The 27,862-nt window shown below is 41.1% G+C and overlaps 1 protein-coding gene across 1 annotated transcript in view; it reads left to right on the top strand.

Moving 5' to 3' along the window:
• Positions 1 to 27,862, top strand: part of elp4 (elongator acetyltransferase complex subunit 4) — an 83,512-nt gene that overhangs the window by 14,654 nt on the left and 40,996 nt on the right. Inside the window, exons 4-9 of the mRNA XM_061701358.1 lie at positions 2,107 to 2,241; positions 3,910 to 4,046; positions 6,894 to 6,978; positions 12,738 to 12,926; positions 18,268 to 18,376; positions 20,761 to 20,867. Of these exons, the coding sequence (XP_061557342.1) occupies positions 2,107 to 2,241; positions 3,910 to 4,046; positions 6,894 to 6,978; positions 12,738 to 12,926; positions 18,268 to 18,376; positions 20,761 to 20,867 (762 nt within the window). The remainder of the gene's footprint in view (positions 1 to 2,106; positions 2,242 to 3,909; positions 4,047 to 6,893; positions 6,979 to 12,737; positions 12,927 to 18,267; positions 18,377 to 20,760; positions 20,868 to 27,862) is intronic.

Raw genomic sequence — 27,862 nt, 5'->3', positions numbered from 1 at the left:
ATCCATCCATTTTCTTTACCGCTTATACTCACTAGCTTCGGGCGGGAGGCGCGGTACACCCTGAACCCGGTCGCCAGCCAATCGCAGAGCACATATAAACAAACAACCATTCACGCTCACATCCACACCTATGGGCAATTTAGAGTCTTCAATCAACCTACCACGCATGTTTTGGGGATGTGGGAGGAAACCGGAGTCCCTGGAGAAAACCCACCCAGGCACGGGTAGAACATGAAAACTCCACAGAAGCGGGGCCTGGATTTGAACCCCGGTCCCCAGAACTGTGAGGCAGATGTGCTAACCAGTCGTCCACCTTGCCGGCCAATAAAAATATGAAAATATAATTGTGTGGTCTTTGTTTAAGCAAGCAGACTGTTTCTTTATTCTTGGGATTTAGATGAAAATCTTACTACATTTTGCGACCAATTTAAGTTGAACAAATTACAAAGGGTTCACATACCTTTTCCTCATATTGTAGAATGCTTTTGCAAAACTGTTCAAGTTACCCTATATTAAAATTAGCAAAAATGTAATATTCAATCACGCAGAGTTTTAAAGGCAATCCATCGGTTGTCACTGTACAATGTAAACAATATTGAAGGCACACAGTCTTCAAGATGTGTCTGGGTCAGCGGGCGTATCACAAAGGTCGCGGGTGGCATGGTTGTGATATTGTCAAACTGTTTCTTGATGCATTGCTGTGTGAAGAGGCCTGCAGTCACAGAAGCTAACTGCCACCCGAAATACAGCGGGTGGGCCTCTCTCACACTGATTGATAGTGGGAGGGGTCACAGCCTCACCCTCTCTTTACATATCAAAGGTTTATTAAGACAGGGGCACTCTCAATGGGGATATATCACATTATTTAGTGTTTTCACCAAAATAAACAGCCAGTCCTCAATGCTAAGGTGGACATTGATGCATTATTTTTATGCAGATATAAAAACATTTATATGAATATTTTTGTTAAAGCTGAACAGCATCTTGATTCACGTGCACTGGAATAATCTGCTTGCCATTCAAATTTGAAACCTGGATGTTATTTACGCTGATCTTTGATTTAGGATCATGTTTTAATGCTATTATCCATCCATTTTCCATACCGCCTATCCTCACTAGGGTCGCAGGCATGCTGGAGCTTATCCCAGCTGATTCTGGGCGAGAGGCTGGAGAACACCCTGAACTGGTCGCCATCTAACTATTAATAAATAATAACCCACTATAATTGAAAATCATCTAATGCTGCAACAATATTTGTCTGTCTTGCATGTGTTTGAAAATCAAGATAATAGCATTTCATGTTTCTCTACATGAAATGTAACTCAGTAGTAATTTTGCAGCCGTTTATTGCATTGAGTTGTGTAGAACTATATACCAAATTTCACACAGAGAAAAATTATTAAAAAACAAAATATAATGAAAAGAATAACGCGAACATTCAGAGAGTACAGTCAGACCTATGCAAAGGCTGTGGTCTGCCAAATTAAATGACTTGAATATAGCATCTTAGTAGCTCAATTGACCCAAGATACCTTCAGATACAACCTTATTTATGAATCCAAAGGAACAAATTATAATAGTATCCCACGTAAACCTATAAAATTTTACCACCTGCTGTGAAGAGATTTGACAGAGATATAAGCCTCTTGGAGCATGTTTAATGGGATTTGCAATGCTAAATTCAAATTGCTGCCAAATGTGCAATCAAGATCAGAAACTTAGTTTGACAGTACAGCTTCTGACCCTGCATGTACATTTTCAAATCAAATAATGTCCTCCTTTTTTTTGCAATTCTATAATATTGGACATTTTTATATTAGTATATTTACCAAACATCATGAACAACGGATATGGATGTATCAAAATGTAGATGTGAGGTTGTACACAAACAAAAAAAACAACCTGTCTTTGACTTGGGTACAAACTAGGGCTTGAACAATTTTAAGAAAAGATCTAATTTCAGTTTTTGTGGCAGATATTAAACCATAGAATAGTAATTAATAATGAATATCAACATACTGGATGGAGAAAATTGAAAATGTGATTACAAAAAAAATAAATACTGTATTTCAACATTAACGTAACATGTACTCATCATGTGTGCAGGAGCTTCCAGATCCCATTTTAGACGACGTTGCCATTCGCAAATCAGCGGACCAGCCTAGATTGTCTTGTGAGCCTCAGGATAGTTTAGATGCCATGAAGATTGCCTGGCGTTATCAGAATCTCCCAAAAGTACAGGTAATCAGGTATAATATATTTTTATGGTTTTATATAAAGATATATATTTCTTGTGACACTGTTAATGTTATATTTCAGGTTTCTACGCCATTCTGCTCCTTTTCATAAAACGTTCAAGCTCTGATAAATGATGTTATGGGATAGAACAGCAGAGACTTTCTGGATTGTCTCCACCACTAAGTCCATCAGCATTCTAAACTTCTTTGTGGAGTGAATGAGGCCTCGGCCTCTCTTTTCAGAGCTGGAGCAGATTACTCACACTTAGCTAGCAATAGGTAGGCTTTTCACTGGTCCCCAGCCCTCATATACACACGCCTGCACCCCTGCTTAGCCTGGGAAACAAGGGTACTTTGCAGCCTGGGCTTTGACAAGTCTGCTCGCTCAACCCTACGACCCAGACCTGCGCCTCTGTCTTCTCTCAAATCCATGCCTTTCCCCCTGCTAGGGTCGGCAGCCCTACACTCTTTCTTCCGCTTTGAGAAGAGGTGACCCAGCCCCCACCATGCCCCCCCTCATACTGCACTCTCCCCCCTTTTGGTCTATAATCCATATCGCTATGTGGATTAACAGCACACAGTGTGTCCCTGGGGATCCTCTCCCTCTTTCTCTTCCCCTGGAAACTTCTTTATATCTGTGTCCTTTCGTCACCTCTCCCCCTTCCCCTGTAAAATCGTCTTTACAAACCTCTAGTAAGCTGAACCAGAGGATTTGCATCCCAAATTCACCCCCAGAGTCAACGCTTACTTTCCCCTTACACACACCTCTCCCAGCATTGCCTACTGTGTGTCTCTCCCAATGAAGACATCAGATCAAAGGTGAGACTGTCAGGGCAGGGAAGGAACGCTAAGCGGGTTGCCCAGCTCAAAAAAAAGATGAGCCCCTCAGCCCCCTCCCTGCCCTGCTGACCTCCTCGTCCTGCTAGGAGAAGGACACACCGGGGGCCCTAATCCAGATTAGGAGTAGATTAAGGGTGCCTCTAACAATGGAATCCCTGGTTTCACTGAGAGAGAGGAGCTCAAACTCTCTCTTTCAGCTGCAGGAAAACATCCGCCTTCCCCTGCGTCCCTGACACGTTTTCTTTCATAGCCAGAAGTGGACATTTATGTGAAGAAATGATTAAGAGCGTGTTCATAGTGGTTGTTTAACTTCTCTGTTGCAGGGATGTTGAGGAATGACCCATAAACAATGCAATTGCATTACCATAGTGTTTTGGAGCACCCTCATTTAACATACCAGAAAAAAACAAATATTACTATTTTCTCTTTTGTTTCTCATTTGATACGAGTTAAAATTCAATTGTTGCAAAACAGGCACCTGAAGTTGACAGTTTGGATTTGGACTGACGATTTGGAATTTGTCTGCATCATAATGATACACTGGATTTGTAGTCTTTTGTCTGCAGTGTCCGATCTATGCGGTATGATGTGTTTTGTGTTTCTAACAGTACGATTTTTGCCAAAATGGTATCTCGAGCTTCATTTTGGACAAATTTGACATTTTCTGTCCAAGTAAAATTCATAAGAGAATCCAAAATACAGACAGCAAACACCATGGTCATCTACGGCAGTGCATTTTTACATTTTCCACGACCAAATACTTTTTAAAACTCTTAAGTGTCTATAGAGTTCATATGCCTTAACATGCAGGTGACTTTATTTCCCCGCTCAGAGTGCTCTTGCATCCTCGTCTCGGTTCGGCCACTACTATGATATTTCCAAGACGATGGAGCCAGAAATCCGCCAGGCAGCCAAGTGCCACCACTTCTACCTTCCAGAGCATCCCAGCCAGTCATCAGCCACACACAGGTAAAAGAACATGACATCATCTGGAGAACAATAGCAAACCAATGAGACACCATCCTGAGAACACATGCAAAATACACGCGGCATTGTCTACAAAATGCATTTATACAACGAAGACATCCCCATAGACTACTTGTAAAAAGCATGGCATTGTTCTCACAGTATAAGGAAACCAGGCATGTCATCAGACCAAAGTAATACAGTCTTTAACTAGACAGCCAAGAAAATGAAAATACATTTGATTTAGAAGAGTATAATTTCAATACAATGAACCCAGATTTATTACAGAGGTTCCGGAAAAAAACATTTCATAGAAACACCTTAAATACATTTAAAATTATTAAAAGACACTTAAACTCATTAAAACACACCTTTTAAACAAATTGTAAATGTATTTGAAGACAAAATAATTACAAGCACAGGATGTAGCAAATACTGTTCGTATTATAGTGTCTGTGTTGTGTCACTGTAATTAATGTTTTGTTCTTCTGTTGCCATTCGATAACCCTCTGAAAAGTGCACATGAGGATATAACAATAAATCTACTGTAAAAACACGTCAAAAATGTTTTACTTAAAACTCAGCCATAAAACGGGGTTGCGGACGATGTGCTGTATAGCAGGTAACGCTTGTTCTAATTTGGGGCAGCAGTAGATAATCTGTAAGGATTTGAGCGTTGGAACCAGGGGTTCATGGCGAGTTCCGCCATGGACAAAAGAAAATGGCAATTTGATTTTGGAGCTATGCTAGTCTGCTTCCTGACTACTTCCAAGATGCCTTTGAGCAAGGCATCGACCTAACACCACCAGTTCCAGAACTGCTGCATTGTTTGTGCGACCCTTTCACTCTGACATCACTCTTTGCATGCCTACATGTGTGTGTGATCAGTTCTATGTATGGTACTGCAGAATTTAATTTCCTCATGAAGGATATGAGTATGATAAATAAAAAACTGTAAAAATTAAACCGCTTTGATTGGGATTCTTTCTTACCATGGCAAAAATAAAGCATCAAAAGTCAGTATACTAATTCACTGAGGATTCTTGTCTTTTTAGCATCTGATACAAATGAATAAAAATCTGGCGTCCGTAGCTTTGCCTCTGGTCTAAAAGGTTCAGCCTCTTGGAAAAGTTGTGTATGCCTATTCAAATAAGGGTCGTGTTTGCTCAGCAACTGTTTGATTTCGCCCGTGTTGAGTGTACTTAGGGTTCAGAGGTCATGCAGACTCTTTACTCAGAGAGTGCTGCTGAGCACACAAGGGCACACGAAGAGGCACACTCACTCACTGGGTAAATACAGCAATCTGGAGCACAGAGGATGAGGAGGAGGCTTTATAGAGTCTGTCTTTATTTCAGCAAACACTGTTAAACACAAAACCAGTGCAAATACATTAAATGTTGTGGATACCCATTTAATCCATATACCAAAGTGCACAACATAGTTTAACATAAATATTACCCATAAGTGCAGAAATATAACGAGACATCTAAATGTCTCGTTATGACATTTAGATGCGTATGTCTTTGGACATCTCTGTGGGTTTGATCATCAAGACATTTAAACAGCAGGAAACTTACACCTGCACATCACCATTGTGCCCACAGCCCCGCCCTGTCACTGCTGCACATAGATACACACATTACACGCACACGCACGCAAATGGGCCAGACTAACTCTAAGCAGGCTTCGCCCCCTTGCACGTGTCCACAGCACCATGTCGCTACCCTAGCTGTTAAATTGCTCCGTTTCACTTGAAGGCATAATTGGCCCAAATTGCTCTCTATGTGATACAGATCCTGTTGTTTAAAACTAGGCATCTCCCACACCTCCCCCGCTTATTTTCCCCTCAAAGAAAGAGGAACATTGAGATAAAGAAGCTTCCCCATGTATGATCCTAATTAGCTGACACGCTAGCCCCTGTAGCTAAGCACCTAGACCTTATTGATACCTGAATGAAGGGTGCTCAGTAGGGGCATCTGACATACAATGATGTCCTACACAATGGGTCCCAAGAAGAGGCAACCTTTCACTCAAGTGCTTGTCAAGCCCCCCACCCTACCTCCTTACTCAGAGTAGGGGCATGGGCAGAGAGGCCTGTGAGGGTAGGTGTCCTTCTTTCACCAAACCCAGCTCTATCATTAGTCCCAGCAGGGTCAGGAGGCACTATTGTTGAACTGAATAAATGAAATGGAGTACATGGATATACTTGGGACAAGTGTAATCGACACAAGTGTGTATTAATGTTCCTAATGCGAGGCTATTGATGTGTGACCGATATTTGTGCAACAGCGCTTCGCGGCCTGCAGGGTCAAATTGATAAGTGACACTGCAGCCCAGTGTGACTCAGTGCAGACTGGTCATTAAAATGGCGTTCTTAAGTGGAGGGTCCTGTGTTAAAACGACAGGGTTAACATTCCTATTGGCCGCCCAATAGGCACAAAGTGAGCTGAGCCGTTGGTCCCATAGTGGTGTGTGCACTTTGTCAGTGGTACAGATGCTCCCCTTGATTAAACACCAAAGTAGTTGGTATTAGATATCAGCATAAGCACGTCTCATATGTCTGTCTTGTCTGTGTGTCAAGGCACGATCAAAACCACAGGGGAGCTGACAGCGAACCAGTCATGTTGTAATTTAATCAAGCAAATAAATTAATTGGATCTCTTGATAGTGGCTCCAGAAAAGCACAGTCAGGAGGAGCATGCTGGTGGATTAATCCACCACGCTGATAGGCTTGGCCCAGTTTTATCAAGATCATGTCAATTAACAAGAGTTTTCCTGTTCAAAGTTAGATTTTTTTACTGTCTCTCTACTTGTATCCCTTATGTTCCCTTTCTCCTCTATACCTTCCAGTCCCATGCTTGAATCCTACTCTGCATTGCTGAAATCCATTGAAGAGGTCATATGCAGGGAGGGCTTTAATGTGTCAGCATCCATGGTAAGAGCCAGAAAAAAGAGGCCACTTTCCATTATGACACTAAATACTGGTATTCCTTGTGTTTAATAATGTTAGATGATTGTGAATGATTATAACTAAATGATAGATATATTTGAATACAGGCCTCACCTGTGTGGAGTTTGCATGTTCTCTCCGTGTCTGCGTGTGTTTTCTCTGAATACTCCGGTTTCCTCCCACATCCCAAAAACATGCATGGTAGGTTAAGTGAAGACTCTAAATTGCCCGTAGGTGCGTATGTGAGTGCGAATGATTGTTTGTTTATATGTGCCCTGCGATCGGCAGGGCACTTTTTTTCTTTTTTATTAACATTTTTGTCATATATCTCAACTATCAAATTATCCTGGTCCACAGCCAAAAGATCTGTCATTACATTTGTGGTATTATCTTTTTATAGAAACAGTTTGGAACGTAGCACTGCAGTAAACTTTGATGTGGAACATGGGCTCCAAGTGTGCATTGTGCCTATGTTCATTGAATCACTAAATTTTGATTGAAGGTGAAATGTTGCCAGACCTGCCAGTAATAACATGTTTCAAGTGGTAAATTCACATTTGTTTATATTTGTTCTTCACCAAGAGTAGCCATCTCCAGCCATCTCATTGCCCGATGTTAGTAAATGTTTTAACAAGGAATTATTTTCCAACACATTTTTGTGGGTCTTTTGACAAAAATGGGATGGGACATGAAGCAGGACTGGCTTGTATTGTTTTATCGTCCCAGGCTGGTTTTCGTCCATATGGTTGGCCGCTTGTCCTTTTCTGGACTTTAAGTGGCTCGGTTCCCCAGTGTTTCTATAGGCTAAACTATAGGAGTTAAATGTGGGCTCTCTTTCTGATGTGACAGCAACTTTTATGTTATCAAATTTCACCCCCGTCATGCTCTAGTCATCAAATAAGAGTCTCATTTGATGCCCTGAGTTTGCTTGGTAACACAGAGCGGGCATATCTAATTATGACAAGCGCCCACATACAAAAATAAAGCTCATGCTAAGGTGTCATTTAAATTTTTTTTATATATGTATAGTTTTCCGGTGTCCCTTTGTGGGGAAACTATGAGCCAAGTGTGAAAAAACTCAAACAATAAGGTTTATTTTTCTTAGATTCCGGTGATAGTTATCCTAACGAATCTTAGGTCATACTGTTAGGAAAGGAAGTGATGGCGAGTGAGGTGGAGGCAATTTTGGGAGGGTCTAGATTAGGGGTGGGCAAACTTTTTGGGTCAGGGGCCACATTGACTTTTAGAATTTGACAGGCGGGCCAAGCCAGAACCAGATGCTTACATATCAGAAAGGGGGAAAAAAAGGCATTGTAGTGTTAATACTTAAATTTACTTTTAATGGGAACAGTGTTGTTTTGTTGATCACCTTTTTTTGCTAGTTTTAATTAGTTTTGTGTCAATTCTCAGAACACATCTGAGGTGTTCATCACTCAGCTGGGATCTGTAAGATCTGTATTTTGTTGGTGTTCATCACACTAAAAGTCTGTTCACACACATGTAGACCCAAACACCACCAGCATCCTCTGTGACATCCTCCGGATTTTTGGAAATTTGTCTGCGCTTAACGAAGCATAAAACTCATCCAGTTTGAGAGTTGAACTTCTCTTTTAAGACAGTATCACATCGGAGATCAATCAGTTCCATCTGCAGCTCCCGTGGCGCTGTTTCCGGGTCTTGTGTGACTGAATCTTGGATGGCAGTTTGTCAAATAGAGGTGTTTTGCTGAGCCTGCAAGCTTGATTTTTAACCGCTACTTAGTTATTTTGAGCACCTGCCAAGTGGCAGGAATATCACTTATCCACAGTATAAAAAAAAAATATATATATTTTTTTTTAAAAAGCCTTAGCTTAACTGTACCCATTACTTGGTAATGTAGGCCACACAAGTTACAGTAACATCAACATGAACCAATAACTTAAATATTAGTGTTAAATCAGCAACTTAGTGCAGAATTGACGTGAAAACACAGTACAGTAAGTACCTAAACATAAACAAGCACACTAATCTCAGTATACTGATAGATGGATGGATGCCGATTGTGGTCCATGAAGGCAACTGCGTGTACCTAAGTGAGTAGTGGTATGATATTTGGGGCATACAAACACACACACACACCATTGCTCCTACCATCGTAATTCTGATGTGAATAGCGAGAAAAGGTGACAAGATTACGCAACTGTTTAACGAGCAAAGCTGTGGGTGATTGACGGCTGGGAGAAGCACTTACTTACGTAACGTCAGCTCTGCAGCACATCAAACCAGCTCATAGTCCGGACCACAATGAAGTTGAAAGTTCTCACTTTTCATTGTAAATATTATTTAAGATAAGTATTGTAAGTCCTTCAGTGGCACAGTCCTTAACCTCCATGACAGATTTATGACCGCGCACTTCGGTATGACCCACAATGCATCGTGCACTTAACACGCCAGTAAAACTGTATTCTTTGTGTAAATAAAAAAGTAGCAACAAATCAAATACACTTTTTACAAAGGAACATAACAAAAAAAGTGTGGTGAAAGTGAAATCATGCATTTCTTTGCACTTTTATGGTATTGCACCATGCATTGTAGACTCAACAATCACCTCCCAATCCCTTTCTTCCACTTATCTAGAAATCAGCAGTCTTTGTGTACGGTTAAATGCTGTTGAATGGCTGGAGTGCAAGTTTTCGAGTCACCAGCAACTTTGCTTTACACGATCAGGATTTTTGGCACCGATAAGCGAGTTTAAAAAAATTATAACCGATATCCGATCACAAAATGGAGCAATGTGTCTATTTAAATGACCTGTTCATTTACTTTATATACTTGTGTACTTAATTCCTCAAAAGATTATATTTACATAAAATAATGTATCTTTGTTCATCTATTTATGCCAGTGAAGCATAGTGACAGACAGAACAAATGAATGGTCTTCCATTAGATTGCAGGAAGTACATACAGTAATTAATGTATCCACTTTTTGTGACATTTTTGTTTGTTGGTGTTCCGTGAGATTTTTCAATTGTAAAATATGTTCCTTGGCTCCATAAAGCTTGGAAATCACTGCTCTAGTCAGATTGTGTATTCTAATCAGTCAGGTGAAACCAACATTACAACATGACAGAAATAATGGGTGCTAACTTACTGTAATTAAATTACTTTATTGTAATTAAATTACTTCGCCCACACCGAAACTTTAGAGCATGATTCGACAGAACGGCGGCATGTTTACGTACAACCGTTAGTGCTAGCACTAGCTTGCTAGGCTACATACCGTTTTTGTTGCCTGCTTGGGAGCCGTATCATATTAAAAGTATGTGAAAATACCTCAAGCAAGCCTTAAACGAAGGTCCTCTCCTGTCCTGAGAACCGGTGACCACCAACACATGTTTTCCCTCATTTTGTTCTTATAATACAGTCGTCGCCACGTAGTGAGTGTATCCGGTCGCATTTGAGTTGACAAGATAAAGCCCAACGATCATAAAAAAAGGATGTGGTTTTATTTATTGCAGTAGTCTGACATAGTGCAATCGTGAAAGAGCAAATTTGTCTTGTAGTCTGATCCGGGCAATACATGTTTGTCCCACACCGGTGACAACTTTTTTTTTTTGTATAACTTTATTGGCAATCAGATATTTACAATACTACGTCAAAAGACACACGACAAGGCTAAAAATAAACTCGCTTTTGGATTCAAATATACTTTACACGATGGCGAATCGGAGTAAATGTCTTTTGCGCATTGGTCGGATCGGCGAATTATGACATTAAACATCGGCCGATACCGATCAGGTCGATAAAATCAGTGTAAAATTTACCAGCAACGAATCACGACTTACTGAGAAACAATAATGACTCAAAAGTGACTCATCTGGCTACTCACCTGGGGAAAGTATTACATTACTATACTCGTTACCCAAAATAGCGGAATTTGGAAGTAACGCTTTACCGGCATCACTGCTCAGCACACACTGTCGACTTTTATTTTCTTTGCTCCACTCATGGTTGATGGAAGGGTTCAGAGCAGTAGCAGACTAAAAACAGAACAGCCAAAGTCAAGTCAATGTATCATTGTACCTACTGCGTTACCTGGTGAAACCAATGGGTATTACAGGACAACCTAGTGGAACCACTGGGCATTACAGCATAATCTGGTAGAACCACTCGGCATTACAGGACAAGGTCAAATGAATGTCGTCATGAATTTGTAATGATTTGGGGGATTCTGTACCAATCTTTGGCGTGCGGGATTGAAATGATCAACGGTCCGGATATGGCCCGCTGGCCTGTACTTTGCCCACCCCTGGTCTAGATAATAGAGGAGGAGGACTGAAGTGGGCAAGGAGAAGCATAAAAAGTAAAAGCCAGCAGATTTAAGACGATCTTTGTAAATCACTCGTGACTCTCACCTCAATAATCAGGAGACATCTTGAAGATCCCCCAAATAAAAGGCAATTGTACTAAAGGTTAAAACCCTCTCACAGTTTTGGACAGGCTTCTCCATTCTCTCACTTTCAGTGATATATATCCCACTGCTATTTTGCTCCGTCTTCATAGGAGTGGGATAGCGTTGATCCCTTGTTTTGGGGTGGGGTATTTCAAGGGAAGTCACTGCAGCCTTACCAAGGCCCCCTTGGCTGTCGAGCCTCGCTTTGGTGCCAAGAATGTGCTGGGGTTTCTGGGTGGCGGCCATATTGGAAGCCTGTCTGACAGGTCCATTGTGCGTGTGTCAGATGGCCTCTGTGATTGGGCAGTTGTGTCCACTCACGTTTGGGCACTGTATTGCGATCGTCTGTACTGCTGAGCCGACTGTCCAGACTCATATGGAGTTTGGGAATACAACCCAAAACACAGCACCTATAATTAAAAACGACAATCTGTTACTCTTTATATTTGCTGTGTGAACTTGAAATTGAATCAGTATTTTCATTTTGTTAACTCTGCTGGCTTGATGATGTTTTCATTATCATTTATTTGTTATTCTCGAGTAGGATCATGCAAAAATTAACAGAGTAAACAGATTTCTACTCAACTTTGTGGAAGGATGGGACATTGGCCAAAGAAGAATGTTTTGGCCTTGGTGGAGCGCTGCGCTCCCAATGTGCTTTGATTTATTTGTAGTAAAGAATGTACACAGTCAATTATTTTATTTTTACAGTAGACTGACGACATTAATCAAAAGATGAATACAAGACGAGAACCGTGCTTCAGCTTTCATTTCCAGATATTCACGTGATCCTCCACTTTGAAGAAAGCATTATTCGTAACAAAACACATTTTTGCGAGCAAAAGTATTGGAGCAGATACTTAAAATCGATTAAAGTGAATCTAAGTGATACTTTTCCGTTTTTTTATTGCGATAACTGAATTAAGCCTCCAAGTCAGTCCCCAGACTTAAATCTTATAGAGCATGCATTTGACCTGCTAAAGATAACTGAAGGGACTAACCCTGAAAACAAACAACTAAAACAGGCTGTGGTCTGGAAAAGCCTCACAAAATAAAAATGCAAAGGTTTGGTGATGCATTGGGTCACAGGTTTGATGCTCACCTAAATGTAAATATCTGGACATAAAAACTGAAATATTGACCTCTTGCCTCATATTCTTCTTTTGATGTCTCACCCATATGTGCTCTGCCTACAGCAAAAATAAAGGAAGCGACCTCACTGTTCAAATACTTTTCGAAGGGAGTGTAGTATATGTGTTTGATTTATTATTCATTTGTGTTGTTTCCTTTATTTTTGTTTTGCCTGTTTTAGACAAAGTCACGGAACATCCTGCGTATCGGGCTTCACTCACTCGGCTCACCTCTATGGGGTGATGACCTGTGTTGCCGGGACGACCCGAAACACAGCCACGCCCTTACTACCTTTCTCTATGGGCTCCGGGCTTTGTTGAGGTCATCACTGTCAGTTGCAGTAGTTACTGTGCCTTCACATCTCATTCAGGTAAGACATCAGAACAAGCCGCCACATGTAAACTGATAATATTAAAACATGATATTTTTACATAGATTTAGTTTTTTTTTTTTTGTCCAAGACTGCTAAATATTTCACCTGAATGTATCCATTATGGACCTTGGCCTTGTCTCGCTCACAATCTGGGCATAAAGTTTGAAGTCCTGTGTAAGGCGGCCTCCACTCGACTCTGTAGATCAGTGTGTGACTCAGGCCTGCAGTAGGCCTCTTCTTCCTCACATCAATCGCTCAACAGGCCGTTTCCAGTGAACACTTCAAAATGCATGTTTGCATGCTTGCTTTTAATTACATCAAGCTATTTAACAATTGAGAGTGTTTCATTCTCTTACAAATATCTCTGCGGGTAGTTGTGTGTGTCTCAGGGTGTGCATGTGTGTTTTAGAAGGGGGTTGTGTGAGTGTGCGTACATGAGTCTGTGTCCAGTCTGGCCTCTCAGTGTGAAGGTGGAGTCATCTGCTGAGGCATATGGCAAAGCACAGACCTCCCCTGGACAGTAAACCAAAGAGGCACAGTCACCATAGGAGCCAATTGAGACTTTCTTCTGTTACAATCTTGTAACTTGTAGCCCATTCTTGAACTCTTGCGTCGTTCTTCTGTAGAGCAACCATATAAATGCTCATATTTGTTATCAAACTTACAAAAAAAGATCAGTGGAGATGCTCAACTTTGAGAACAGCTGTGTTGTCACAACATGCTCTGGCTCCACGCCTATGTACTCAGTGCTCTATACGGCCTTGGCTTCATCAAAAAAAGGTAGGCTGGCTAACTAGCAGATGTCAGCTGTGGTGGGAGCGGTCCCCCAGTCCCCCATCCGGCGTGGCCCCCGAACCCTCTTAATCTGCGTTCTTGTCCTCAACCACCCTGGAGTTGGAGAAGGAGGAGGGAAATTTAGGTTGGTATCAGGTGTTGGCTAACCAGGCTGACATTGAGGGGCAACTTTTTATTTACTTGTAATTACTAGACATTATCATTCAGCTAGAGTGGATGTTTGTCAACAGAGTCTCTTGTGGTTTTTGTAAATAAAGGAGTCTTTGCTTGTATAATTAGCTTTGTCAGCTAAGTCCAGACCTTAAAAGACTGTCAGGAGTAAGAGCATTGGGCTAACTGGCCGACACCGTCCCACTATTCATTATTGAGCAGTTTGGAAAGCTAAGCCACTCACTGAAAGCCTTCTCCGAGCAGCCCGGTGCCTCAGTCCATCTGAAACATTAATTAGGCTTGTCCTGGTGGTACTTCATTCTACTATCGCTTGCTACCACACCCATCGTTACAAAAAAAACACATGCACTTTTTCCCCTTAAAATTTGTCCACATACACCTCACCTGCTTGTCAAACTAAGTGGTTTTCTGACCCATGCATAGACACTCGCTTGCCAATTTATGAGGTACACCTAGATACATTATACTAAAATGCAACTTGAGAGAAGTGTTGAAATAATGCTAGTCATCTTAAAGGCTTGAATTTTTTGCTCTTACCTAATACTGCTAGGTGTTTTTTTTTTATATGAATTAGTTTGACATAACATTGAAAACAAAATTCCTCAGGATGTGTTATATCATGTTACTTCTTATATATTAACCAAACCTAAAGTCAGGTTTTGAATCCCACTTTACTACCAGTCATTATTAATATCCATTTAAAGCGAACACTATCATGCTCCTTAAGAGTTGTTTAACTAATGATGTCATTTACTTGGTTTTAGTAAAATAGCTTCAGTTGTAATTTATTTGTGTCATGTTACTTATGACTGTAAAATGTCATACGTTTACTGCTACTATTATTGGCCAAATATTATATTTTTACATACAAACTCTGTATTGTTATTTAAAATCTAATTTTTGTAGAAGACAAATGCATCTGCTATTTTTCCTCCCCCAGCCTTACAACTGAGGCTCATTTATTTATTTTGCTGTATGCATACTTATGTCTTTTACCCACGACTGAAATAATCCACGGCAGAAAGGCACCAGCACCTCCATTTTAGTTGTAAAAGTTACATTTGGGCTGATTGTGTGAGAAAAAGCATGTACAGCAGAGAACTTTGAGAAATTTGCATTGTAGTTATTTAAACATAAAATGCAGTATGAATTGACAAGCGTTTAATTGCTATGCACTTTTTTATTATTTCCTTTGAGTCACTCGTAAGGAGTCCCATCTGTCTTCTTCAGTAAGAAGAGGAATATGTGGCCAGACTTGTGTAGTAATGAGCTACATTTACACCGTTATCATTACTTAAGTACCAGTAACGTTTTGGATGAATTGTACTTGTTTTTTCAGGCAAAAAACTTTTTACTTTTACTTGAGTATTTTGTAAAGAAGAACCTGTACCTTTACTCTGTTACATCAAGTGACATTCTGCTCACTACTTTTTTTTTCCATCTACAGGTATTTATTATTGCTTGTGTGGTCTGTTTTGGTTCGTCAGAGAGTCCTGTGTCCCATAACGTAGTAACATTTGACTCCATTTGTCCAATCAAAAGGAGCCAGGAGGTCACATGACCACAAGCAGTCTCCACGCGTACCCACACAGAAGCAATGTTTTCAAAGTGGCTAATTTACATGAAGCACGGCAGAAAGAATGGAGGAAAGGACGGCGTGCGACTCGCAGTCCGAAGAGGCACAACACCCCTTGGATGCACATTCAATCTATGTTTACCTTACACACTACAAAAAAGAACAGCTATGTCATGTGCTGAGTTGTCATGTTCCTGTGTTTCTATGTAATTGTTACCTGGAGCCTCATGTACAAAGACTTGCGTGGATTTCCTCCTAAAACATGGCGTACGCTCAAATCCAGAAAACGTCGTACGCACAAAAATATTATTTTGAAACTTATTATGAAACTCTGCGTACTCATGAATCCAAGCACATTTTCTTCATACATTCCAATCAACGTGGAAATGAGCGCACATGTTGAAGTAGCTGACTCCTCCCTGTCCACGGCCATATTTGAATATGCAAATCATATTTAAATGAACCCTGCACCTGAGATTCTGATCTCTGCATGATCAGAAAAAAAGGAAAATGAGCAAGGTAATGATGAAAAATAATTTCTCTGAATTTGAAGTTGCTCAATGAAGTGGAGGCATGCAAGAAAATCCTCTTTGGCATGCTGTCCTATGGCGTTAACAACACGCGAAAGAGGAGTGAATGGGACAGCGCGTGTGCGGCTGTCAATGCTGTGGAGACCGAATAGCGCGCACACGCTGAACTAAAAAAGAAATGGTCAGACATTAAGGTGGATGTGAAGCGGAGGACAGCTGCCCACCGCCAAAGTGTGGCCAAAAAAAGGCGGAAGAACCGGCACAGAGGGCCTCACCCCGTTCGAGGAGAGAATCGCTGCGATCACGGGTGACGCTGCTCTCTCAGGAGTGATGGGAGGACACATGGCTCACTATGATCACCCCACAAGGTTAATATCATGTATTTTTTAGAACTCATAACAAATGTGTTCATAAGTAACCTACACTCAGCCCTGTGAGATAAAGGTTCATGCGTAAATGTCCCTGTGAATTCAAATAGAAACACATCAGCATATCAAAGAGGATATCAAAAACTTTGACTCCTTTTTGATGACTCAATTTATTATTTTAATACACAGGAGAGGACACGCACACTGACAAAAAAAATCATGTTTTTTTTTTTTTTTAGGAGAAGGGTAAATTGTCAATTTAAACACATTTTAATCATGTGCAACCGATGTACATGTTCAAATAAAGTAAATTCAAAGGACTTTTTTTTCAGTGCATGTGCTGGAGTCACGAAGCGAGTGTGAGGGCATAGGTGGTATAAATGATCGCCTTGATCAATTAGTAGATGTCCTCACAACTATCAGTGGTTCATTAAATAACAAATGAATTCTGAGTCCTTGCCTCAATTGCATTGTTGAAATCAAATGTTGCCGGGCTATGAATTGTTCATCAGTGCTAGGTATTCATGTGTCTCTGGTGTGCAGATTTATGAGAACAGTTTCCCAGCATCACCTCTAAGTGTCGCCAAAGCACCAAAAACTGCAGAAACGTGCGTACGCCAGCCGTACAGTTGCCATGAGGCACCGCACATTTCCACGGTCATGTCACTCTTGATACATCTGAACGTTGCCGTGAAAAAGAACGGACGTCACGTTTTTGTGCGTACGCACCTTTTGTACATGAGGCCCCTGGTGAGGTAATGATTACGATTGGCATAATTCGTTATTTTATAGAGATTTAATTCATTGTTATTGGAGTTAAATTGATATTGTTGGGCAATATCTGAAGTTGCACACTCTTGGTTTTGTCCATTTGACGTTCATGCGACAAAATATAAATAAATCAGAGCTTAGTCACTAGTTACTTAGTACTTAAGTAGTATTTTTAACTGAGTACTTAAGTAATTTGGAGCGCTACGTTTCACTTTCACTTCATTCTAAAGTGACAGTACTCTTTAGTACAATTTTTGGCTACTCTACCATCGTCTGGTTGTGGCCTTACAAAGCCTGCATACAGTATATATAAAGTTTTACTCCATCAATATCGACCCCAGTTAGTGTTGTGAATAATTTGTCATAGCCAAATTTACACAGGCTTTTAATTGCATGCGTGCAAGTGACCTCAGATACCCCGTAAGTGCTAGCAGGCTTGGCTGGTGGGATGTGCATTCTTTAAAAGTAGGACAAAAATGAAAAGGCTGAAGAAAGAGTAGGGAAAAGACATGAAGGCATGAAAACTGCATTAGGCTGTGGCAGCCAACACACAGAGAAGGATTTGAATCATTCAGGAGGCAAAAGGATTAATAATGCAGGACTCCCTCTCTCCCTCCATCCCAATGTCCCTCGCTCTCCACTCCTGTTATTCTATGCCTCCACCTTTTTTGTGTAGTTCGCGTTCACATTTCTTCCTACCTACTGTATGCACCCCCAATTGTTTCTCTCTCTGTTTCTTTCGCTCACCTCTGTCTTGCTCTCGTGCTCTCTCAAAGCCCCTGACCCAAACAGTAGGGGGAGCTCTCCTGATCAAGCATCTATAATGATTGCTCCCACTTCCCGTCTGTGCTCTCCTGCTGTGAGCACGTTTGAGATTACACGCTGGTAGTGAAATCATTTTGAACTTTTCCTCACTGACTTTTCTATCACTACGTGTCACTGTGCATCCTCGGTGTACATATTTGTCTGTCCCAGCCTCATCTGTCAAGGAGGCCTCCCACATCACCCTCACATGAGCCCAGGGGCTGGAGTGACCTGACCACAGGAATGATGACCTAATTTTATCGTAACACTGGTGGCCCATCAGGAGGCTGTTAATTACCTGCCTATGTTTCTCCATCCTACAGAGCAGATCTCTAATGGGCAGCATAATCAGGCTGTGTGACAATGCCATAGCCTTGGAATCATTCAAAGGCTCTGAGAGGGAGACCAGCCCACTCTGCAAAGATTACCATGGTAAGAACACACACTCCCTCTTATCTCTCTGTCTCTGTACCATCGAATACACACATGCACACAGGCAGTGCATTAAGGCTCTGGCTGGGCGGTGGATAGAGGTAGGGCAGCCCCCTTGCAGGCCAGGCTGTCAGTGCGCGTTAGTGTGCTGCTGCTCAATCAGACGTGCTCCTCAGTAGACAGGCCGGGGGGGATTCAGCTGCCACGTTGTACCCCCTCCTCCTCGCACCATTCCCTCCATCCCTGCCTCCCTCCCTCCCTCCCTCCCTCCAGCAGATCCTGCCTCTCCTCTCTCGCCCCCTCACCATCCCCAGTCCCATACCCCTGAGGCTCTGGAGCAGAGCAGGCCAACACAGGGGAATCGATATTCTCACCATCACTCTCTTTGCCTCTCTGCCTCTATCTCTCTATCCCTCACTCAATGTCTCCGTGGCCAGCATGCCCTGCTAATAAATGGGGGCGAGTCTTCCTCGCCTCCAGTAGAGGAGGAGGACGTCGGTAATGGACGACGGAGATGCGGTAACGAACAAAAAGGGAGGGGGGCCGAAGTTTGCAGTCCCGGACCTCCCCATCACTTTGGCACTAAGGTTTCACCATCTCTTTTTCCTGCTTGCATCGCCTCTCTTTTATCGCTCTATCACACTCTCCACGCATAAAGGTCAGAATAAGCGGCTGGGATATTTTTAGCCATGCCTCTCGAACTCTCCTGCTCACTCTTTGCGCTTTTCCCTCTCTTTCCCCCTGTCCTCTGCTTTCCTTGCCTGGAGGTAGACAGCCCTGATTGTGACAGATGTAGAGACAAGAAGTAAAAGCATTCAATAGCAGATTTTGGTTTTGTCCAACATGTTTTACTTAAGCAACACATCTTAAAGTGTTAACATCCCTTTGCTGTGACATGGCTAGTGAGTAATTTAGCAGAGATGTACCACATATTTGTATGCATCCTTTTTATTAGAATTAACATCTGAAATTAATTGTTGAAAAATATTAAATTTAATCTTAATAATCACCCTGAATCAATCTGCTTCTGTTATCACATACATCGTGTACGATTGTTTTGATGTGTGTTCATGGGTGCAGACGCATCTGGTATGAGTGCGAGATGAGTGCGTGCGCGTGTGAGTGTGCGCGTGTTTGCAGCAGCAGTTCAGGCCTGCTCAAAGCATGCTGGGAAGCCTGTCACTGCAAATCAGGCAAGGGGAACTCACCCAAGTGCACAGAGGAGAGAGCTCACCATCCCCCACTTTCTCTGTTTGTGTTCCTTTCTCCATTACTCCCTTGATCCCTCTACTTCTCTCCCACACTCATTTACACCAACCCACTTGTACAGTATTTTTCCAGTTGTGTCAAAATGTAACTTTGCCATCAAGGAACTGAAGAATGACGAGCACATCTTCCTTTGACAAGACGTTCCCTAAGTGGACGTTGTATACCTTTTCTGTCACACACACTTTTGACTTTTGTCAGGTAAAATTCACTTTATGGTCCACTTGTGTTCCACAAACTGAAAGCAAGTGGTGGCAAATGTTGACACAGAGGTGTAGCAATTTACTTCATCTTGTACTTGAGGCATATATTTTTTCTTAATCATAATCTGCTTTTGGGACCGCCTACAGTATATTTACACATTCTGCTACCTTCACATTAAGAGATGATTGCAAATTGTTTAAATCAAATGCAGAATGCAAAAATCCAGACTTAGATTCAAAAATTGTAATCAGCAGGTGGATTTCTGAAGAAACTGAGTGAACACATGCTTGTCCATCAATTGGGGGCTGCGTGCTCCTTCAAGTTCTCATGAAAGTGTTTGGGTACAGTGGCACTTCTACGATGGAACACACTCTGTTCCAGGCTCTTGGTTGTGCAAATTTAGAGGCCTATTTTCCCTAGAAAATCCATCCATCCATCCATTTTCTTTACCGCTTATCCTCACTAGAGTCCCGGGCTGCTGGAGCCTATCCCAGCTATCTTCGGGCGGCAGGCGGGGTACACCCTGAACCGGTCGCCAGCCAATCGCAGAGCACATATAAACAAACAACGATACGCGCTCACATTCACACATATGGGCAATTTAGAGTCTTCAATCAACCTACCACGCATGTTTTGGTGATGTGGGAGGAAACCGGAGTCCCCGGAGAAAACCCACCCAGGCACGGGGAGACATGCAAACTCCACACAAGCGGGCCGGGATTTGAACACCGGTCCCCAGAACTGTGAGGCAGATATGCTAACCAGTCGGACACCATGCCAGCTCCCTAGAAAATGCTGACTCAAATTCCAAATTGTAAGACCTCATTGACATTTGACTTGAGAGGTTCCAATGCATTTGAAGTATTTTCTTGTAGATTCACAGATGCCATCAATCCTTGTTCAATCCCTCACAGGCCTGCTACACGTACGCCAGGTGCCTTACCTCAACTGTCTTGCTAGTCAACTGCCTGACCACAAGGACTTGGCCTTTAAGATCAAGAGGAAACAGTTCAGCATTGAGGTATTTTGTCAAGGCCACTTGGCGCTGCATATCCCACTAGCAAGTAGGCAATTGCCTGTTTATTCTTTATATAAATATGTTAATCTGAAGTAAACACATTTTAACAACTAGAGCTGTCAAAAATGCCATCAGACTACTAGTCTGCCATTTTCTTTATCTTTTCAGCCATGATTTGTCATCCTAATTTTCCTGTTTTCTGGGTATCATACAGTGTCAGAAGGCTGCATGCTTTTTGGAAGACTAACCGTGTCCCCCCACAATATTGTGGTTGATTATTCACACCCTGCTATTTCACATATATTTTTATGAATATTTACAGTATACTTGCATTATAATGCCTTGCATGTGGGACAAAGTCACTAATGCAATTTTTTGCCATTTAATGAACGCTCGGAGAACAGTAAAACACACAGTGGAAACTGATTTGGTGTGGGCCACAGCTCACAGCCAGGCATTCACACGCACTGACCGACGTTATATGCCAAATAACCAGGCCCCACCTCGGAAAGGCACACACACATGCCACAATACGTACAATATTTTCCATACATTCTATGCTTGGAATTTTTTTGTGTGTAGTCAAAAACATTTACAATGTGTTTACAAAGTGTTTTAATAGGTTCAAATGTGTTGAAAGCATGTTTATCCAGTATGCATGTATATTAGAAGACTGTTTTCACCCCACAATATTACGGTTCGTCCTTCACACCCTGCTTTTTCACGTTTTTTTAAATAATATTTTTTATGGATTTTTACAGTATACTTACAAAATGGGAAAGGAGGGCCAAAGTCACTAATGCAATTTTTAGCCGTTTCATTTACGTTGGGAAAACTCATGCAGGATTTGCTGTCGGGCATAGCTCACGGCCAGACATTCACACATGGACTGTTTTATATACTATGCACATATATATATATATATATATACACACACACACACATATATATATACACACACACACTTATTTTTCAGGGACATCCCTGCTTATTTCAGCAAGACAATGACAAGCCACATTCTGCATGTACTCCAACAGCGTGACTTCATTGTAAGAGTTGCGAGTACTAGACAGTCCAGACCTGTCTCCCATTGAAAATGTGTGGGGCATTATGAAGGGAAAACTACAACGAGAAGACCCCAGACTGCTGAGCAAGTTGAGTTGTACATCAAAGCAAGAATGGGAAAGAATTCTACATACAGAGCTTCAACAATTAAGTGTCCTCAGTTCCCAGTTTTGTTACGTGTTGCAGACATTAAATTCAAAATGAGAGAATATTCGCAAAAAAAGAAAAGAAAACAATGTCAACAGTTTGATAGTATATTATATATATTATATATTATATAGTATATTGGCAGTATATTCAATTGAATGTAGGTCAAATTTATTTGCAAATCATTGTATTCAGTTTTTATTTACATTTTACACAACATCCCAACTTCATTGAAATTGTGGTTTTTATATATATTGTGTATACTGCGGGTCTGGAAGTTATCCCTTCCTATAAGCAGGAGTCCACTGTTGTGCAGTCATCATCACTGGTCAGTGTTTGGCACTGGTTTATTAAATATGGTGTACATGTGTTAGGTAGTATTTACATATTAAAGTGACCTAATTTTATTCTTATGTTCTAATATTTTTGCAGGAAGTTTGACAAAAATATGTTAATGAATATTCCAAAGACAGTTATCAACAAAACAGTTTTCTGTAAAACAGCTTGAGGTCTCTGACAATTACAATGAACTGATCCCAACTGTAGGAATACAATTAGTTTCCTGTAATCTCCAAACAATTGTTTTGTTGTAGCGTTTGCTATTTAACACTCATGCTTTACTTCTTTTAGGTATATGTCGATGATGGTAAGATGGCCTTTTAACATTGTGGTAGTTATCTTGAAATGTCATTTCAGTACATCACTATTTCGCTCGTAATAAACAAAATGTAACATTTCACTTAATTAGTTTCTTTTAACGTGGTTTTCTTCCGAAATTGCTTTTTATTTGTTAACTCAAAACAGGTTTTATGTATTTACTTAAATCGAATAATTTGTATATTAAGAAAGCCATATTAATACGTATTCTTCAGAAACTGAAATAAAGTGCTGATAATGAGTTTCTCAAATTAGCCAAACTCTGCCGACCAGTCTTTTTGTTACAACTGGAGGAACAAGCAGAAACATGTACCCCAAAAAGCAGACACTACAAACTCAGCAAAGCAATCAACAAAGTTTTATTGACCCAAGGCTGCTCCTAAGTAACATGAATAACAAACCAAAAGTGAACAACAAAAAACAACATACATAACGTCGAGGCAAATCGGTAAAAGAGAATAGCTACCATCAAAAAGAGGTGAAATAACCTACAAATCTACAAACAAAACAAAAACCTGCAAACTATGGTCAAAGACTAAGCAAACAGAAAATCACACTAATACTTATACTCAACAAGACGGTCAAACTAACATCAATTATACGAGTAACACTAAAAAGTGACTAGGAATGACCGGGTGAAAGCCGTCGAGGCAATGGTGGCAAGCGATGGGCATTAAGCCGATGCCTTCCTGCAGCTTTACCTGATCCTAAGTACTCAGCTGATGACAATGGGAAGCAGGTGGAAAGCCAGAGACTTGTGCCCGCCAATGCTCACCATGAGGACTGCAAAATACAGACAACAAGCTGCGCTTGCAGAAATATGACACTTTTGTCTGCTATTGGGTGACAAAATGAAAGGTGAAGCTGTTGATTGCACACTGTTACAGCTGCATATACAGTGGGTACGGAAAGTATTCAGACCCCCTTAAATCTTTCACTCTTTTTTTTATATTGCAGCCATTTGCTAAAGTAATTTAAGTTAATTTTTTTCCACATTAATGTAGACACATAACCCCATATTGACAGAAAAAAAATAATTATTGTTGACATTTTTGCAGATTTATTAAGAAAGAAAAACTGAAATATCACACAGCCACAAGTATTCAGACCCTTTGCCCAGTATTTAGTACAAGCACCCTTTTGAGGTAATACAGCCATGAGTCTTTTTTGGAATGATGCAACAAGTTTTTCACACCTGGATTTGGGGACATTGAACATTGGTGGACAGCCATTTTCAGGTTTTTCCAGATATGCTCAATTGGGATTTAAGTCAGGGCTCTGTCTGGGCCATTCAAAAACAGTCACGGAGTTGTTCTGAAGCCACTCCTTCGTTATTTTAGCTGCTTGCTTAGGGCCATTGTCCTTTTTGAAGGTGAACCTTTGGCCCACTCTGAAGTCCTGAGCACTCTGGAGAAGGTTTTCATCCAGGATATCCCTGTACTTGGTCGCATTCATCTTTTCTTCAATTGCAACCAGTCTCCCTGTCCCTCCAGATGAAAAACACATCCACAGCATGATGCTGCCACCACCATGCTTCACTGTTGGAACTGTATTGAACAGGTGATGAGCAGTGCCTGGTTTTCTCAACACAGGCCATTTAGAATTAAGGCCAACAATTTCTATCTTGGTCTCAACAGACTAGAGAATCTCACCATCTTGGAGTCCTTCAGGTGTTTTTTTTAGCCAACTCCATGCGGGCTTTCATGTGTCTTGCACTGAGGAGACGCTTCCGTGGGACCACTCTGCCATAAAGCCCCGACTGGTGGAGGGCTGCAGTGATGGTTGACTTTCTAGAACTTTCTCCCATCTCCCAACTGCACCTCTGGGGCTCAGCCACAGTGATCTTTGGGTTCTTCTTTACCTCTCTCACCAAGGCTCTTCTCCCCCAATTGCTCAGTTTGGCCGGACGGCCAGCTCTTGGAAGGGTTCTGATCGTCCCGAACGTCTTCCATTTAAGGATTATGAAGGCCACTGTGCTCTTAGGAACCTTAAGTGCAGCAGAAGTTTTTTTGTAACCTTGGCCAGATCTGTGCCTTGCCACAATTCTGTCTCTGAGCTCTTCAGGCAGTTCCTTTGACCTCATGATTCTCATTTGCTCTGACATGCACTGTGAGCTGTAAGGTCTTATATAGACAGGGTTGTGGCTTTCCTAATCAAGTCCAATCAGTATAATCAAACACAGCTGGACTCCAATGAAGGTGTAGAATCATTTTAAGGATGATCAGAAGAAATGGACAGTATCCGAGTTAAATATGAGTGTCACAGCAAAGGGGCTGAATACTTATGGCAGTGTGATATTTCAGTTTTTCTTTTTTAATAAATCAGCAAAAATGTCTACAATTATATTTTTTTCTGTCTATATGGGGTGCTGTGTTTACATTAATGAGGAAAAAAATAACTTAAATGATTTTAACAAATGGCTGCAATATAACAAAGAATAAAAAATTTAAGGGGGTCTGAAAACTTTCCGTACCCACTGTAAGTTGAATTCAAAAGAGTAAATATTTTCCATCTATATGGATTTAATTTGCATAGCACATTAACTTTTGAGATGCAACCACAAAAGAATTCTTAAATATTTTCTTTAAAATCATGAAAAGTGCCTCTTATATTTTTATATAATCACTACTTAGCTGACAAGTAAACCAAAAGCAAATATCTGACAGCAGAGTCTAAATGGCAATGGTAATAGTCACATTAGCCTCGTAAATAGTGTTAGATCTTTACAATGTGACAAAGTGTAACCTGCCATAGAATTCCAAAGAGGAAGGTCCTGGGCCCTATGCTGCCATAAACAAGAACTTTAAATCCTGTCACAGTTCTAGACTATGGTCTTTACTAAATAGTACATTTTGTGTTTTTTGTCTTATAGCAAAGAAAAAGGCTGATTCTTGTCCAACTCAACCTACAACCCCAATTCCAATGAAGTTGGGACGTTTTGTTGAACATAAATAAAAACAGCATACAATGATTTGCAAATCATGTTCAACCTATATTTAATTGAATACACTACAAAGACAAGATATTTAATGTTCAAACTGATTAACTTTATTGTTTTTAGCAAATAATCATGAACTTAGAATTTTATTGCTGCAACACGTTCCAAAAAAGCTGGGACAGGGTCATGTTTACCACTGTGTTACATCACCTTTTCTTTTAACAACATTCAATAAACGTTTGGGAACTGAGGACACTAATTGTCGAAGCTTTGCCGGTGGAATTCTTTCCCATTTTTGCTTGATGTACAGCTTCAGCTATTCAACAGTCCGGGGTCTCTGTTGTCGTATTTTCTGCTTCATAATACGCCACACATTTTCGATGGGAGACAGGTCTGGACTGCAGCCAGGCCAGTCTCTTACCTGCACTCTTTTACTACGAAGCCACGCTGTTGTAACACGTGCAGAATGTGGTTTGGCATTGTCTTGCTGAAATAAGCAGCGGCGTCCATGAAAAAGACGATGGCAGCATATGTTTCTCCAAAACCTGTATGTACCGTTCAGCATTAATGGTGCCTTCACAGATGTGCAAGTTACCCATGCCATTGGCACTAACACAGCCCCATACCATCACAGATGCTGGCTTTGAAACTTTGCATCCATAACAGTCCGGATGGTTCTTTTCCTCTTTGGCTCGGAGGACTAGACGTCCAAAATTTGCAAAAACAATTGGAAATGTGGACTCGTCGGACCACAGAACACTTTTCCACTTTGCATCAGTCCATCTTAGATGAGCTCGGGCCCAGAGAAGCCGGCGGCGTTTCTGGGTGTTGTTGATAAATGGCTTTTGCCTTGCATAGTAGAGTTTCAAGTTGCACTTACGGATGTAGCGCCGAACTGTATTTACTGACATTGGTTTTCTGAAGTGTTCCTGTGTTCCTGAGCCCATGTGGTGATATCCTTTACACATTGATGTCGGTTTTTGATGCAGTGCCGCCTGAGGGATCGAGGGTCACTGGCATTCAATGTTTGTTTTCGGCCTTGCCGCTTACATGCAGTGATTTCTCCAGATTCTCTGAACCTTTTGATGATATTTTTCTACTGTCACATAACTCTCACTGAGAGTAACCTGCCACTGAACTACTACTCTCTCTGCTCCCTACTCTGGAGGCAAATAAGGGGGGCCTTCCTCTTCGCTCAGGCCCATGATTGGTCCTCATTACATTATCAATACCTTATCACACCCTCTGGTGCCTAGCTCTTAGTGAGCGCCATTGTTTCAAAAAGGGGCTCAGGGGGAGGAGAGAAATCCCCAACCCACTAAACATTCCCCGTATCCTTAGAGTAAAAGCTTTCCTATTTTCTGCCAGCATTTACTCTCCTTTCCATTGCCCCTCGTCACCTCCCTTTTTTGACCACATGAATAGTCCTCTCCGGTTTAGATTTATAAGGTCTGTAAAACTCAAGGTGGTTCTCCCCAATGGTCTTTCAATAAGACCTCTGTAATAGCCAAGGGGGGCAAGGCCTAAAGCAGGGGTGGTCAATTAATGTTTCCAAAGGGGCCATGTGGGAAACTGTAACGGATGTCAAGGGTCACGCCAACATGCTAATCTCATCGTTCTCCATATTAATTTAATATAGTTATATAGAGCCGTAAATTGTACTCTTTTGATAAGCTGCTACTTTTATAAATGTGCTTTGTTGTTATAATGAGTCAATATGTTTAAACAATTATCAGCAGTCATATTAAAAATCCATATTAATTCTAATACTATGTCAATATTTGATTAACATTCACAAAAATATGTCTACAGCATGCATAATTCTGTTTTACATGTGCTGACATTTTGAGCACAAACCGTTAACTTGTCACTCGCTTACTCATTAGTTAGTCATTCCTTGTTGGGACTCCCAAACCATAGATCAAAACCCCTCTTCCCTCCACCTGGGAAGAAATAAGAATGTTGCTCACATGAGGACCAGTGTTGGCATTGTCACTAGTGACTTTTTTAAAAAAAAACAGTCATTAAGGTTTGGCGAAGTCACTTAAAATAGCGAGAAAGTTGGTAGGTTAACACTGAAGACACGTCTTCACTCTTTCTCGTCTGTACCACCCACTCATGTGCACATCAAAATAAAAGCACTATAATTTAAGTCTTATTTTGACTTCACCGACATTGAGGGGCCATTCAG

The sequence above is a fragment of the Phycodurus eques genome, chromosome 2, assembly GCF_024500275.1.
Source record: "Phycodurus eques isolate BA_2022a chromosome 2, UOR_Pequ_1.1, whole genome shotgun sequence".
Taxonomy (NCBI): Eukaryota; Metazoa; Chordata; class Actinopteri; order Syngnathiformes; family Syngnathidae; genus Phycodurus; species Phycodurus eques.
This window is presented reverse-complemented; position numbering and strand designations above follow the sequence as displayed.